Source organism: Leptidea sinapis, chromosome 2, assembly GCF_905404315.1.
Source record: "Leptidea sinapis chromosome 2, ilLepSina1.1, whole genome shotgun sequence".
Taxonomy (NCBI): Eukaryota; Metazoa; Arthropoda; class Insecta; order Lepidoptera; family Pieridae; genus Leptidea; species Leptidea sinapis.
In genome coordinates, this window is record NC_066266.1 from 13,367,090 (window position 1) to 13,380,165 (window position 13,076).

General features: G+C 33.6%; 1 protein-coding gene across 1 annotated transcript; it reads left to right on the top strand.

The window, feature by feature from the left end:
* The first annotated feature begins 379 nt into the window (after positions 1 to 379).
* Positions 380 to 9,124, top strand: LOC126977131 (dynein regulatory complex subunit 4). Its single transcript, XM_050825835.1, has 8 exons — positions 380 to 467; positions 601 to 628; positions 714 to 1,406; positions 2,365 to 2,552; positions 3,636 to 3,754; positions 5,733 to 5,844; positions 7,164 to 7,306; positions 9,040 to 9,124. Exons 1-8 carry the CDS (start codon positions 465 to 467, stop codon positions 9,122 to 9,124), a joined length of 1,371 nt encoding a protein of 456 aa, XP_050681792.1. The 5' UTR covers positions 380 to 464.
* The last annotated feature ends 3,952 nt before the right edge of the window (positions 9,125 to 13,076 follow it).

The following is a 13,076-nucleotide window of genomic DNA, read 5'->3' on the forward strand; positions in this document are numbered from 1 at the left end:
AAACCAATGTTATTATTATTACAATTAACAATAAAAAGCTGTTAATAATTAGTATTATACAAAAACATCGTACATTTAGTACATTAAGTTACTTACAATGAGTGTAAGAAAAGATGAAATAAACTATTATTATTATATTATTAAAATTACTGAACCCGCAATACCTGTAAAATACTTTTTAAATTATTAAATTCGGACCTTCCATTCAAAAGAAATGTATGTGTTGTGTCTAGTTACAAGTCATTGTAATTTCAAAATTGTTTTCCTAATTTTATTTCATGTATAGCGATAAGCCATACAGTGAAAAGCAAATAAACTCCCTAAAATCTATTTGGTAACCATGGCAACTAAATGTTGTTTATTGCCACAGGAAACCACGCGATAATATTATGTTTTGACGTCAAATTTTGTAATGAAACCGTGATATATTTACATTTGTTATAATTTTACTACACTAAATCAAAATGGTAAGTTTTATTTTAAAAACTTTTTTATATTTATGAAGCTAATGGGCCAAAATGTTATAGATTGTATTAAGTTATTGTTATGTAAATAAATTCTGAGTGTTGCATATTTAATATGTTTTAATATGAATTTCAGCCACCAAAAGGAGGGAAAAAAGCACCAGGTATAATGTTTATGATGGCTATCAAAATTGATGAAATAAAAGATATATTTTGAACTTGATTATAATAAAATGAAATATTTTTTAGCTATCATCATCGATGGAGTGGATACGTCTGAGATGTCAAGAGAAAAACTTGAGCAGTTCGCTCTTAAAGTTAAAGAGGAGCTAGATAAGGAACGGGAAGAAAGAAACTACTTTCAACTTGAGAGGGATAAAATAAGAACTTTCTGGGAGATAACACGTCAACAATTAGAAGAAGCAAAGGCTGAATTGAGAAATAAAGAAAGAGCTACCGAAGAAGCACAAGAAGAAAATGAAGCGCTTTTGGAAACAGAGAAGCAAAAAATCAAACATCTTAAGTATGAGCAGCAAGCAGCTGCGGCTGCTTTAAGAGCTGAAAATCTGGTAGCATTAAAATCTGCTAAAGAAGAATATACGGAACAAGAGATAGAACTTTTGCATGATAAAAGAGTCATACGTCAAGAAATGAGGGAGAAACAATTATCAGCACAAGATGAACTTCGACGCGCTAAGCTCATTCATGCTGAGGAATTATCGAAAGTCAGAGCTGAGTTTGAAGAGAGGGCTCGTCAAATTGAAGATAAAGCTGATAAGAAGCTGCATGAGACAAAAGTGGAGTTAACTGTCAAACATAGAACAGAAATAGCAGAGGTTGAGGAGAGAAAAAATAAACAACTATCGGAGCTGATTGCACATCACGAAAGAGCATTCTCAGATTTAAAGAACTACTACAACGATATAACGCTGAATAACTTAGGTAACAAATTTAAAATAACACATACAAGCACACTCACATACGCACACCTTGTTCCCGTCGGGGTAGGCAGAGATAATAGAATGCCACTCGCTTCTATCCTTACAAACCAAGCGCTTCCTCAACATTACTCTTTTCATATATGCTCGCCGCTTGCTTCAGTCCTTTCCTTTCCTCAAAACGTCATTTGCTCGACGAATGTTCTACGAAGTCTCCCGCGACCAACCTGCCCACACACACTTGCCTTAAATATTTGATGCATCATTATTTTTTTACTCATTCGCCCCACGTGTCCAAACCATTTCAGCATTCCTTTCTCAGTCCTTGTCACAACATCTTCTTTCAGCTTGCTCGTATTACCGCATTCGGAATTATATCAATCAGTCATACCCCACACATACTACGCCATGATCGCATCTTAACTGCGTTAATTCTGCTTATATGCTTCTTCTGCCATACCAAACTCTCACTTCCGTACATTAACGTGGCGACAGCAATTTAACATTACGTCTTATTTAAATAATCTCTTGCATAAACTTCAATGCATATTCTGATACATGATTACATAAAAATGTCACATGTCTATGCTACGTAACAGTTTAATGTCTACGAAGTTCATTACTTTCCCAGCTTTTTTGTTTTACATACATGATCATGAGTCCATAGCATTGCCAATATGGTTTGAGTCATAACGCATCGAAAGACGATCGAAATCGTAACGTAATCCGATAAAACCGCGATCTCATATCCGTTAATGTGTAATATTATCTTGATGTTTTCAATGATTATTGATCTCATATTTTGTGGCCTATATTATAATCTTAATAAATTCTTTATACATGTATAAAATCACCCATCCTTAATTGAAATCTCATTTAAATCAAATCTTTTACAAAAATATGCAAATTAATGTAACATAAGAAGAAAACCCAATAATGAATACATGTGTAAAATGTTACAGGATTAATAAGCAGTCTTAAACAACAGATGGAAGAAATGCAAAAAGTTAAAGAGAGGGCAGAGAAAATAGCAAGAGACGCCGTGGCTGAATCAAAGAGTCTGCGTGAACCTTTGGAAGCTGCTATCATTGATAACAAGGAGTTGAAACGGCAAATGTCTAACTATGATAGAGATAAGGCTTCATTAGCTGTAAGTAATTCAAATTCAAATTCAAATAGTTTATTTCTCAAAGTAGGATAACCGCATCACTTTTTGAAGTCAAGAATATATACAAATAATAGAATAATACAGTCCTACTGCTTATAAATTAAAATAGTATGCAGACCTTAAAATTATTTACATTGCTTTAATCCCATGCACTTTTATCTGTTATATAATCTTTAATTGTATAATAAGCTTTTTTTAAAAGTTTCTGTTTAACAAGTATTTTAAACTTTTTTAACTGTAGTTTGCAAATTTCTTCAGGGATTTTATTACAAAAACGGACACATTGTTCTCTGAATAATTTGTCTATTTTCGTTAGCCTTGTGTGAATCAGAGCAAGATTATGTTTATTTCTAGTGGTGCAGTTATGAATGTCACTATTTTTTTTAAAACGATCAAATAATCTTGTTAACAATATTACCGACGATTATATAAGTTTTGAAACTGTAAAACAAAGCATATTGAAGGTCATCGATCCAAATTAAAATTTTCTAAGCTTCCTAAAGACGCTTAAACAATATTATTTAAAGTGATTATTATTATTATGAAAATTACCATTAATGATAGCTACCTATTTATTTCCTATATTCAGTAGGTTTGACTATGTCGTTGACTTCCAACGCAGACTTTATTACTATCTACAAATAATGTAGGTTTGACAACAAAAGAATTATACATACCTATTGATATTACAGAAAAAACTGAGCTTTTTCTATGAGATGACCTTATACTTGGTAGGTACAGTTTTTGGTAAAGAAGACAACCCTAATGCCCGCGAATAGAAAGAGAGGCAACAATATATGAATAAAAATGTAATTAATTGCGCTGTGCGATCTGAATTACGCCTTATTGTATAGCCGCAAGAGCACTATTTCTTTGATTAGTTTTGCGGAGTGAGACTTCTGTACTTGTACTATAACATATTCTTTGGTTTCGGTGAATATAGTTCGATGTAATGCGTGATGAAATCGCGGGGTATGAAATTCGCGGGTGTAAATCTAAGTTTGAGCTGAGGTATAGCGGGCTCTTGTATGAATATAATATATAAATAGTAGCTGTATGTTACAGGCCAAAACAAAACAACTCGCATCATTGGAAAAGCAATTTGAAGTTCTCAAGTGGGAGTACGAAGTTATACAAGTACGCTTCGATCGAATCTTAGTTGAGCGAGACGAATTAAAGGCAAGGTAGAAAACTAAAATGATTTTGTAATCTTTATATATAATATAAATCCAGTGTCCTGATGTTTGTTTCCAGTGAACTCCTAAACTAATAAACAGATTTTAATGGGGATTTCTTCATGGAGTGCAGTTTAGTCCAACTTGAGAGATATAATAGTTACTGTTTCGATTTGGGACACATAATTATTTTTATTTTCAATATTCGTTTTATATGGACATTTATGACGACTCCTATAGTCTAGTTGTTAGTGACCCTTCCTACTAAGCTGGGGTTCGAATCCCGGTAGGTGCAATCATTTATATGATGAATATCAATGTTTGTTTCCGAGTTGTATTTGTATTTAAGTATCGTTGTCTTGTACCCATAGTACAGGCTATGTCTAGTTTGGGGCAAAATAATTTGTGTAACAGTGTGTCAATATTATTATTATTATTTTCTATGAGAGAATTTATTGACTCACGGTTCTGCTGTGAACTAATTTCATTATAACAACAGGGAACAAATTTTACGAAATACTTCTTGATTTTATGAAATGTTATAGAGAATTTCAAAAAACAGTATCTTATTTATCATGTACATAACAACGACTGATGGTTCAGCTAGAATATGTATAAAATCATAGATTACTAATGCCATGCTGCCCGTTGGTCTGACCAACCGTCCTTCAGCGGATGACGGGAGGACATTTTTTTACTTACTCAATACTCATGGAAGGTATTGAGTATTGAAGCAAATTAAAGAGTATTAAATAATTTTAATATTTCAGTTAATCATATGATTAACTTTTAAGACGATTCATAATATATTGGTTGCACCTTACCAACTAATTCGTTAATTTGTTATGTATATTACAGCCATATTTTTTGTTTTTTTTTTTATCCATAAAGTTTATATTCCGCCAGGCCCAGAAAAGTGTACAGAAAATAGTAGTAGTATAGCAGTAGTCCATGAGCGCCAAGCACAGAGGATAGGACACCTTCTTGGCAACCGCTGTTGTTATAATGTAGGCCAGGACTCCAGCACCTGCAGTGTACCAGCCCCAAGTTCTGTTTTGCTCGTGGGAGTAGACACACAGGGATACAATGTTGCAAGCTTAGATGCGGGTTATCGCTTCCTGCCAAAGCTAGTGCGAAGGGGATTAGGCCGGAAACAAGATGGATAGCGCTCATGTTCCGGTCGTTGCGGTGTATAACTGCGTTCAGGCAGGGTAGGGCTAGGTATATTTGATTGAAATAAGTGGCCGTTTCTCGTATGTTCTTCTCACGAGCTCAACTTTTTCCAAACTATGGTAAATTCAGTAATTTAAACGAAATATTTGTAGTGACGATGCAAAAGCGCTTAGCTTGAGCCTAATTGAATAAAGTTTATTTGACTTTGACTTATTCTGGGATTATTTTGTAAAAGTATAATATATATCTAAATCGCCCAACAACAGAATTACTAAATCGAATTATTATTATTAATCGAGTATTAGGCAGGACAGACACTGGTATAAAAATATATATAAAGATACCTATAACTAGCTGTTACCTACGACTTCGTCAGTATTTACCAGTGTAACCATATAAGTTGGTGTTCTAATACTGTCACATACATATATAAAAAACAATCATATATCTCTAACATCGTTAACGCATCGTTCGTATGAAGCGTATTAAAATTTGAATACCACGAAAAAGTTTGTATAGTTTTCTGGTTAGTCAGTGACAACTAATGTGGCTTTCTATTGGTAATAGAATTTTCAAAATCGGTTCTGTAGATCCAGAGATTAACCTCACAAACGTTACCTCAATTTAACATTAATATATATGCTATTTAAAGTTATACAAATTTAATTTGTAACCAAAATTTATGAACGATGCGGCACTCGAACTCTTGGGTTCTATACCAGCGCTCTCTCCAACTGAGCCAACCGTTCGAGTACGCACAGGTCGTAAATTTTGGCATATTTTAAATTTTTAAGTTTGTGTGTTGGTTTTGCAGATTCTCTAGAGCAGTTCTTGAAGTACAACAGAGAGCGGCGTTGAAGACCGCTTTGTTGGAAGCTAAGCTCAAACATTTTGAAGGCAGAGACATGGGTCCTAGTGAATTACATGTAAGCAGTGATAATTATATTAATATAATTATGGAAATAAGAATAAGTAAGTGATGGTTATTGATACGTCCTGCCCATTACAATGTAGTACCTCTGAGTGGAACTACAAATGCGCTCGTCACCTTGAGACATGAGATGTTAAGTCTCATTTGCCCAGAAATTTCAGTAGCTATGGCATCCTTCAGACTGAAACAAAATAGTGCTTACACATTATTGCTTCACGGCAGAAATAGGCACTGTTGTGGTACCCATAATCTAGCCTGCAACCTGTGCAAAGCCTCCCACTCCAATTATTTATGAATATTATATAATGTATTCCAATACAAACTAAAGTAGGTTTTCCCTGCAGAACATTCATCAATTATGTAGAAAGCTTAATTTGATTAAAATCATAGATATATTTTGCGTCTAGATAGAGCAAATTGATGTCAGGCAACGCATAACAACGGGCCAGGTGTATTACTGCACTCGCGATATGTCAGTTATACTATTCTTTTCGACTTTTTCACAGCTGTCATAGTCTATCTAGATGTATTAATTATCTACGACCATTTGAATAATAGAAAAAGGAGACCGCTTGTGTTTCCTTCTCTCAGCTGTCAACGAACTGATTGCCAAAATTAGGGCGCTTTCGAGTCCACTGTCCTGTATAAATACCACTGGACAGGCTATTCCATATGTTTTACAAGAAATTTTTTGTGCCTAGGTATTTGAAGCGCCACTCGCGAGCGTCCAGAGAACTAATTTTTTACGTATACTACAAATGGCTGCGAAGGAACGTATAATACTCTGAAGTATTTTTTAATTTGAATTAATTTCGTTCGTTTTCCGTGTTATACTTCAAGAATCAACGTAATAAAGTACACATTTTTTTTTGTAAATAGTTTCCCACCATCTATCGCTGTTTGCTGAGGTTGTCATCACTAGTTTTAGTACCTTAGACTCTCACTACATGGGCAACAGCGCCAAAATGGCGAATATCAAACAGGCACAATTTAAGAACTTTGACAGCCGCCAGTCGAGTGGTATATGGTAGAGGTCAGCGTTTCGAGTCACCTTACAATAATTTGCTGTCCAACGATTTTTATGTTTACTTCAAACTGTGGCATCATTGGAATGTACTTTGAAGTCTTTAAAGTTGTTCTTTATTGTTGTTATTTATTTTTACTACTAAAAAAAACAGAAAACTTGTACTTTAAACAGAAACAGAACAGAAAGTCAAGAGGGATGATATCATGGCTTTTGGCTTTATATGAGAATAGCTCATGCGTTCTCAGGACTATACTTTTAATTTAAATATTTAAACATTGTATGCACAGGATATAATGAAAATGAAAGATACACAAGTTGATGACCTTCGATATGAAGCAGCAAGGTTGAGGAAAGCTCACGATGACTTATTGGCGACGTATGAGGCTAAGTTGGCAAAGCTTGGTGTGCCAGCGGAAGAACTGGGCTTCAAGTAAGTTTAGTTTCAGCGCCATCTAGTAGTACTACTCTGAACTCGATGCGATCGTAGCGGACATCAGTATCTTCAGAACGTCAATGAACTTCAGTTCATTGAATTATTGTTGGGGTTGTTGATTAAAAATAACACAGAAGCGGAGCTCTAACTGATATCGTCATGATGTTGACAGATGGCGTTAGATTTACTTATTATTTTAAGAAGTTCTTAAATGCCTACGATTGTTTTTCGGTAGTTAGGTTGAATAATCTGCCCCATCAGTAGTGTTTCTTTCGTGGAATTTTTTAATTATCTTTTATTATTATTATTAGGCATCACAAAAGCCTTGAGCAGTGTATTGCACTGCATAGAAGTCAATAATACTTACTGTAGGAAGGGAAAGGAGGACAATCTTGTGAAGAACTCTTCATATTAGTCTCAATATTATTTAACACTTAATAAAGGAATTGGTTTTTCAAATTCAACAAGATGTTTTCTTGCCATTGAAAAGTGTTTAATAATATTTCTACCTATTAGTTACTCTACGTTCATAGAACAGTTGGTAGAATAATGTATAAGTATCTCTGCAGATCATACTAGTAACTAGAAACAAGGGCACAAAATAACCAATTTAAAAAATTAATAAAAAATCCAATGATTACATTATTTATATATTATAGAAAAGGCTGGTGGCGAACGCCCCATTCCGAGAGAGATTATAAGTTAATAAGTTTTTCTCTGGTAGACTAGTTACGTACTTACTTAATATCACAATATCAAGGATATACTAAGTTAAAAAACCATTATTTGTAGTATTACCGGATTTGTGAATGTCAAATTCATAATATCCCTGTAAATCAATTCCATCCATTTCATTTAAAACAGTCATGTTCATAGTGATCGGCTGAGCCTTGGGTTGAAATATGTAAATTTGATGACAGCACCACCTATTGGATTTCATTGAAACTATCTATGAAAAAGCATACTCATTATACAGTATTCTTTGCTGTACATTACGCTGCATTTTTAAGTAAACACATAAACACGAAATATTATTAATTAGTGTTGTTGACATGACAGAACATAGTGCGTTTCCAATAACCTATCTATCCTTAGTTTAACTAACTAGAGGTAGACAAATCTATCCTTTTACGGTTACTTAAGGCCGTTCCCAATATTAAGTCTATCTCTTACTTGAGATAAAAATCATAACTCTCGTTGATATTTCTGTCCCAATAAACTTATCGACGGTAACTCACCATATCTGTGCACGCTGTCTGTCAATGGGACGACGTATAGCTTACCAGCGATATAAAGTTTGTATGGAAATTGCAATTCACGCGTCCCAATATAAGGCGATGAGAATGACTTATCGGGTACCTATATTCGGACAGCTTCAGATTATTGACAGCTAATTACTGACAGTAGAAGGTAGTAATTCATGTCTATCTGTAGATAGTATATTGGGAACGGCCGTTAGATTTCAATAACCTATCGACATAAAGCATTGGACTAAAACTATATTGGATATAACTATGGATAGATAAGATTTAGATTCATTAAACGGTGACATCAATGTATCTGTAACTAAAGATACGTTATTGATAACGGCCGCTAATCAACCGGCTGATTTATAGTCGGATCATATTTCGCTAAATTATTAATAAGGGTTATTACATATTTACCAACCAATACATTGTTTCCACTCTGTCGCTATACAGTAGGTATATGATTTATATTATTTGTTTTAGACCATTGAAAGCTGTTGCCGTAGCTGGACTATCACCGATTGTTGGACAAGGACCGGCCGGCTTGGTTACCAGAGATCAAATTTAAATCAATCATTCAATAAGATATATTAACTATTAATTTATATTTGCAAAAAATTAAATCATTTTGATTTTTATTACATTTATGTGATTTTTATATTTATTCTACTGAAGTTGTTAAATTTATTGAAATACATCTAGGTTAAAAAGCCAAGGCTATCAAAAACATAACTTGTAACAAAAACCAAGGTCGTTGGGTCCGTCCCCAGGCCCGAAAGCTTAGCCAAATGGCAAAAAACGGAACTCCTATAGATTCGTCATGTCTGTCTGTCCGTGTATGTCAAAGCCACTTTTTTCCAAAACTATAAGAACTATACTGTTGAAACGTGGTTAGTAAGTAGATGTATTTTGTGAACCGCATTAACATAACTTATACTTAGAACTGAAACTCAAAAAATTTTTTTCATCAGACCCATACCCATCTTTGGATAGGTCTTAATTTTTTTTTCTAAACTGAATAGTCTACGCGAGAGACACTTCCAAATTGGTAAAATGTGTGTATATAACTTACCCTTACCTTAACCCCCTTATAACTTCTAAAATAAGGGAATGATAAAACTTAAAAAATATATGATGTACATCAACCATGCAAACTTCCACCGAAAATAGATTTCAACGAGATCTAGTAAGTAGTGTTTTATAATACGTATAACTGCTGAGAATTCATTTGCACTGTATGACTTTGAGCAAATATATTTTGCATTTTTTCCATTTAAATAATTGAATATCATTTTGTCTATGTAACTTTTTTATGACTTTATTTGCTGCTACGGAACCCTTCATGGGCTAGTCCGACTCGCACTTGGCCGCTTTTTTTTATATCTGTAATAGTTACAGAATAATCAGCTGGTCATATTTAAAAGTTACATCCTGTATATGATACAGAATGATATTTGAAAGCATTGAATAACTAATGTCATATTCGTAACAGCATGTTAAGGTCAGACGAAAATAAAACTATTGATTGAAGCCAATGAATATTTATTTATAACTAAATCCCCTCATATGTACATACAAAAGTAGTATAAGGCATGTGTATCGAAGCGAATTAAAATTGATAAACATTATTGGTATAATTCATTGCGTTGCACTTGGTATAGGGATGTATAAATAGAGGTGAGCATGTTATAACTTTCTTATAAATAATTTCTTATGTTTTTAAAGTGATAACCCTCATTTCTGGGATTAATTCCGAATTGGATAAAACATACAAAAATTTATGACGATACGTCACTCGAACGGTGGCTCAGTTGGGGGAGCACTCACACGGATCGCGAAAAGTCGTGGGTTCGAGTCCCGCATCGTTAATAAAAAAATTGATTTCAAATTTTATTTGTTTCTTATAAATAGTCCCGAATAGTAACGAATGCAAGCATGGCTTGAAACGGTTAAAATTTAAAATGTCTATGGTAGCATGAACACATAGCGACCCGTATTCGATCGCGCCCACTCACGCTCAGGCCGTCCTAAGGTCCGGCCGTACCAAATCCGACCATGTGTTAAGACTATTACTAGCTGCTGCCTGTGACGTGGATGTTATAAAATGCATTAAGCGTGAATCGTCTATTATGTAGCCTATATGTTGTCCCGATCTCTTATTAATATATTCATGCAAAATTTTAATTCAGGGTTGATTTCACTAGTGAAGTATAACGCGATTAGAACCCTTTTAAGTAATCTTACGCCTGTAAACGAGTTTAAAGATTCAAATCGGATTTCACCAACACAAACTAAACGTGTTTAAATGCTGACAGCAAAATTTTGGGCGTTCAACATATTTGATCATGTTCATTAGCTGTCACTGTCGCTTTCGTAATAGACACATTGATATTTAACAATTTTAATTTTGTCTATACTTATCGATGACATGTTTGACAGGTATTTCTTACACTCTATTATTTATGACATTTTAACTCAGTTGTAAAAGGTAGTGGTGAAATAGCTGTGTGCTTAATCGAGATCAAGACAACAACACTGAGTTTTGTTAAATTTCAATGTAGTGTTTTTAGTCTGTTAAGAATTTATACGATATAGATTTTTCTCGGAGTGTAAAAGTTAGGTTGTTTTTTAACCCTTACTTATCGGTTCATTACTCAAGAGTCGAATCTAAACGATCATATCTAAAATTGTAAATCTAATGTTTAATATATTTCTGTGTTTATACAATAACCTAGTGCGTAAGTCCAAAAATATGGCCATTGAATTATTCCAATAAAGTTTGTCGAATCTCAATCGCTCGAATTATACTTTAAATATTAAAAAAAACATTGTAAATTGATAACATCACGAACACAACTCTCAATTTATATATATGCTTAGATAAACAATGCTAGATTATGTAAATCAAGTGAAAAATAATTGATTTCGTCAAGAGAGACTCTCAGATAAATTTTCATAGTATTTGTTTTAATTAGAACGCTTAGATTAGTTTTGAACATAGCATTAAATTTAATTGAACAAAAATCTTATAGCCTAGCCACATGATCGGATTTGGTACGGTTGAACCATCGGGAGGACTGGTAGCGGACCATATTCAATGGTATGTCGCTGTGTCCATCGCACAAAATTATTATTATTATAGTCCGAAACATAACCAATACGACGGCGGACCAATCAGTGAGAAGCCCCCACCAGACCGTCCGATAGACCGGACGTACCAAGTCCGACCATGTGTTTATGCTATTACATTTTAAATCACTCGATTTATTTTAATTTTTCCAAAAAATGTTGATCCTCTGTGAGGTCAAAATATACAGCAAATTCTATTCTTAAAACTATAACTCTGTTTGCTTAGCATCAAGTACTTTTCACGCCAATCGCCTACTTTTAAGTAATGTTATAAGATACAATATAAATTTATTAAATTATAGTAGTAACAATAATATTAATTAAAACATTAATTTGCAGAAAACTTATTGCTATAAGTTTTTAAACCTTCGTGCTTGTATATATTACATAGAAATAAACAACCCAGTATCACAAAACATAATTGCACATTGATATAAATGTAATAATAATATGACTATTATATAGTGAATGAAAACATTAAATTGTAAATTATTTGTAAGTATATAATATAAGAGCGATAGCAAATAGTTTATGCAAATTTAATATAACTATAATGAGATTTTAAATTAAATATTGCAAGACCTATCAATTGTGCCCGCTACCGTATATATACAAAAGCATTTAGCTCATAATTTAATATTTAGGCACATACACAAATTATAATAATATAGTGTACAGGCTTGACATGTAGTCTTTTGAGCGGTGTCTTTAACACACGCAGATATAGCGAGGGCGATTTGATTGCAACTAGGGTTACCATGGGTCCGAATTAATCCGGACTTTACACTCTAGTCAGGATTTTGACCGGCTCTCTCTGAAGCGAGATCAACTTAAAAGTCCGGGCTGTTATCGGATTTTTTCCAGGGCTTTTAAGTTCTAAATGGTTACCCTAATTATTACAATCAGACTCGTGCGTTGATGCCTAGTGTTCGTTGAACGGAATCAATGTTTTCGAATGAATATTTGTGAATTAAAAACACCACCCAAGGTCTAAAATCTACCGTGCAGGGCCTATGTTATAATTATATTATAATCTTAGACAATGTTTGACCACGCTTGTTGTGTGAACTGCAAAAGGTATGTACCTTTACTACTGTTAGTAACGCAGTATTTATTACTCATGACGATAAAGTAGTATCGACAAAATTGACCCACCTTAGTGTCATTGTCTTATAGTCATCATAAACAAATAAGTCGAAATTCGCTTGACATACATTTCCTTAATAAATGATATCATTTTATTAGACACTAACAGTACACTACTAATTGTCATACAATGTTTTTCAATTTTAAAACAATTAACAGCAAAGTGCGTGATGAGTCAATATTGTATATGGTATATAGTGTAGGATTTTTCAACTAGTATTTTAGGGTTACAAATATCATATTTT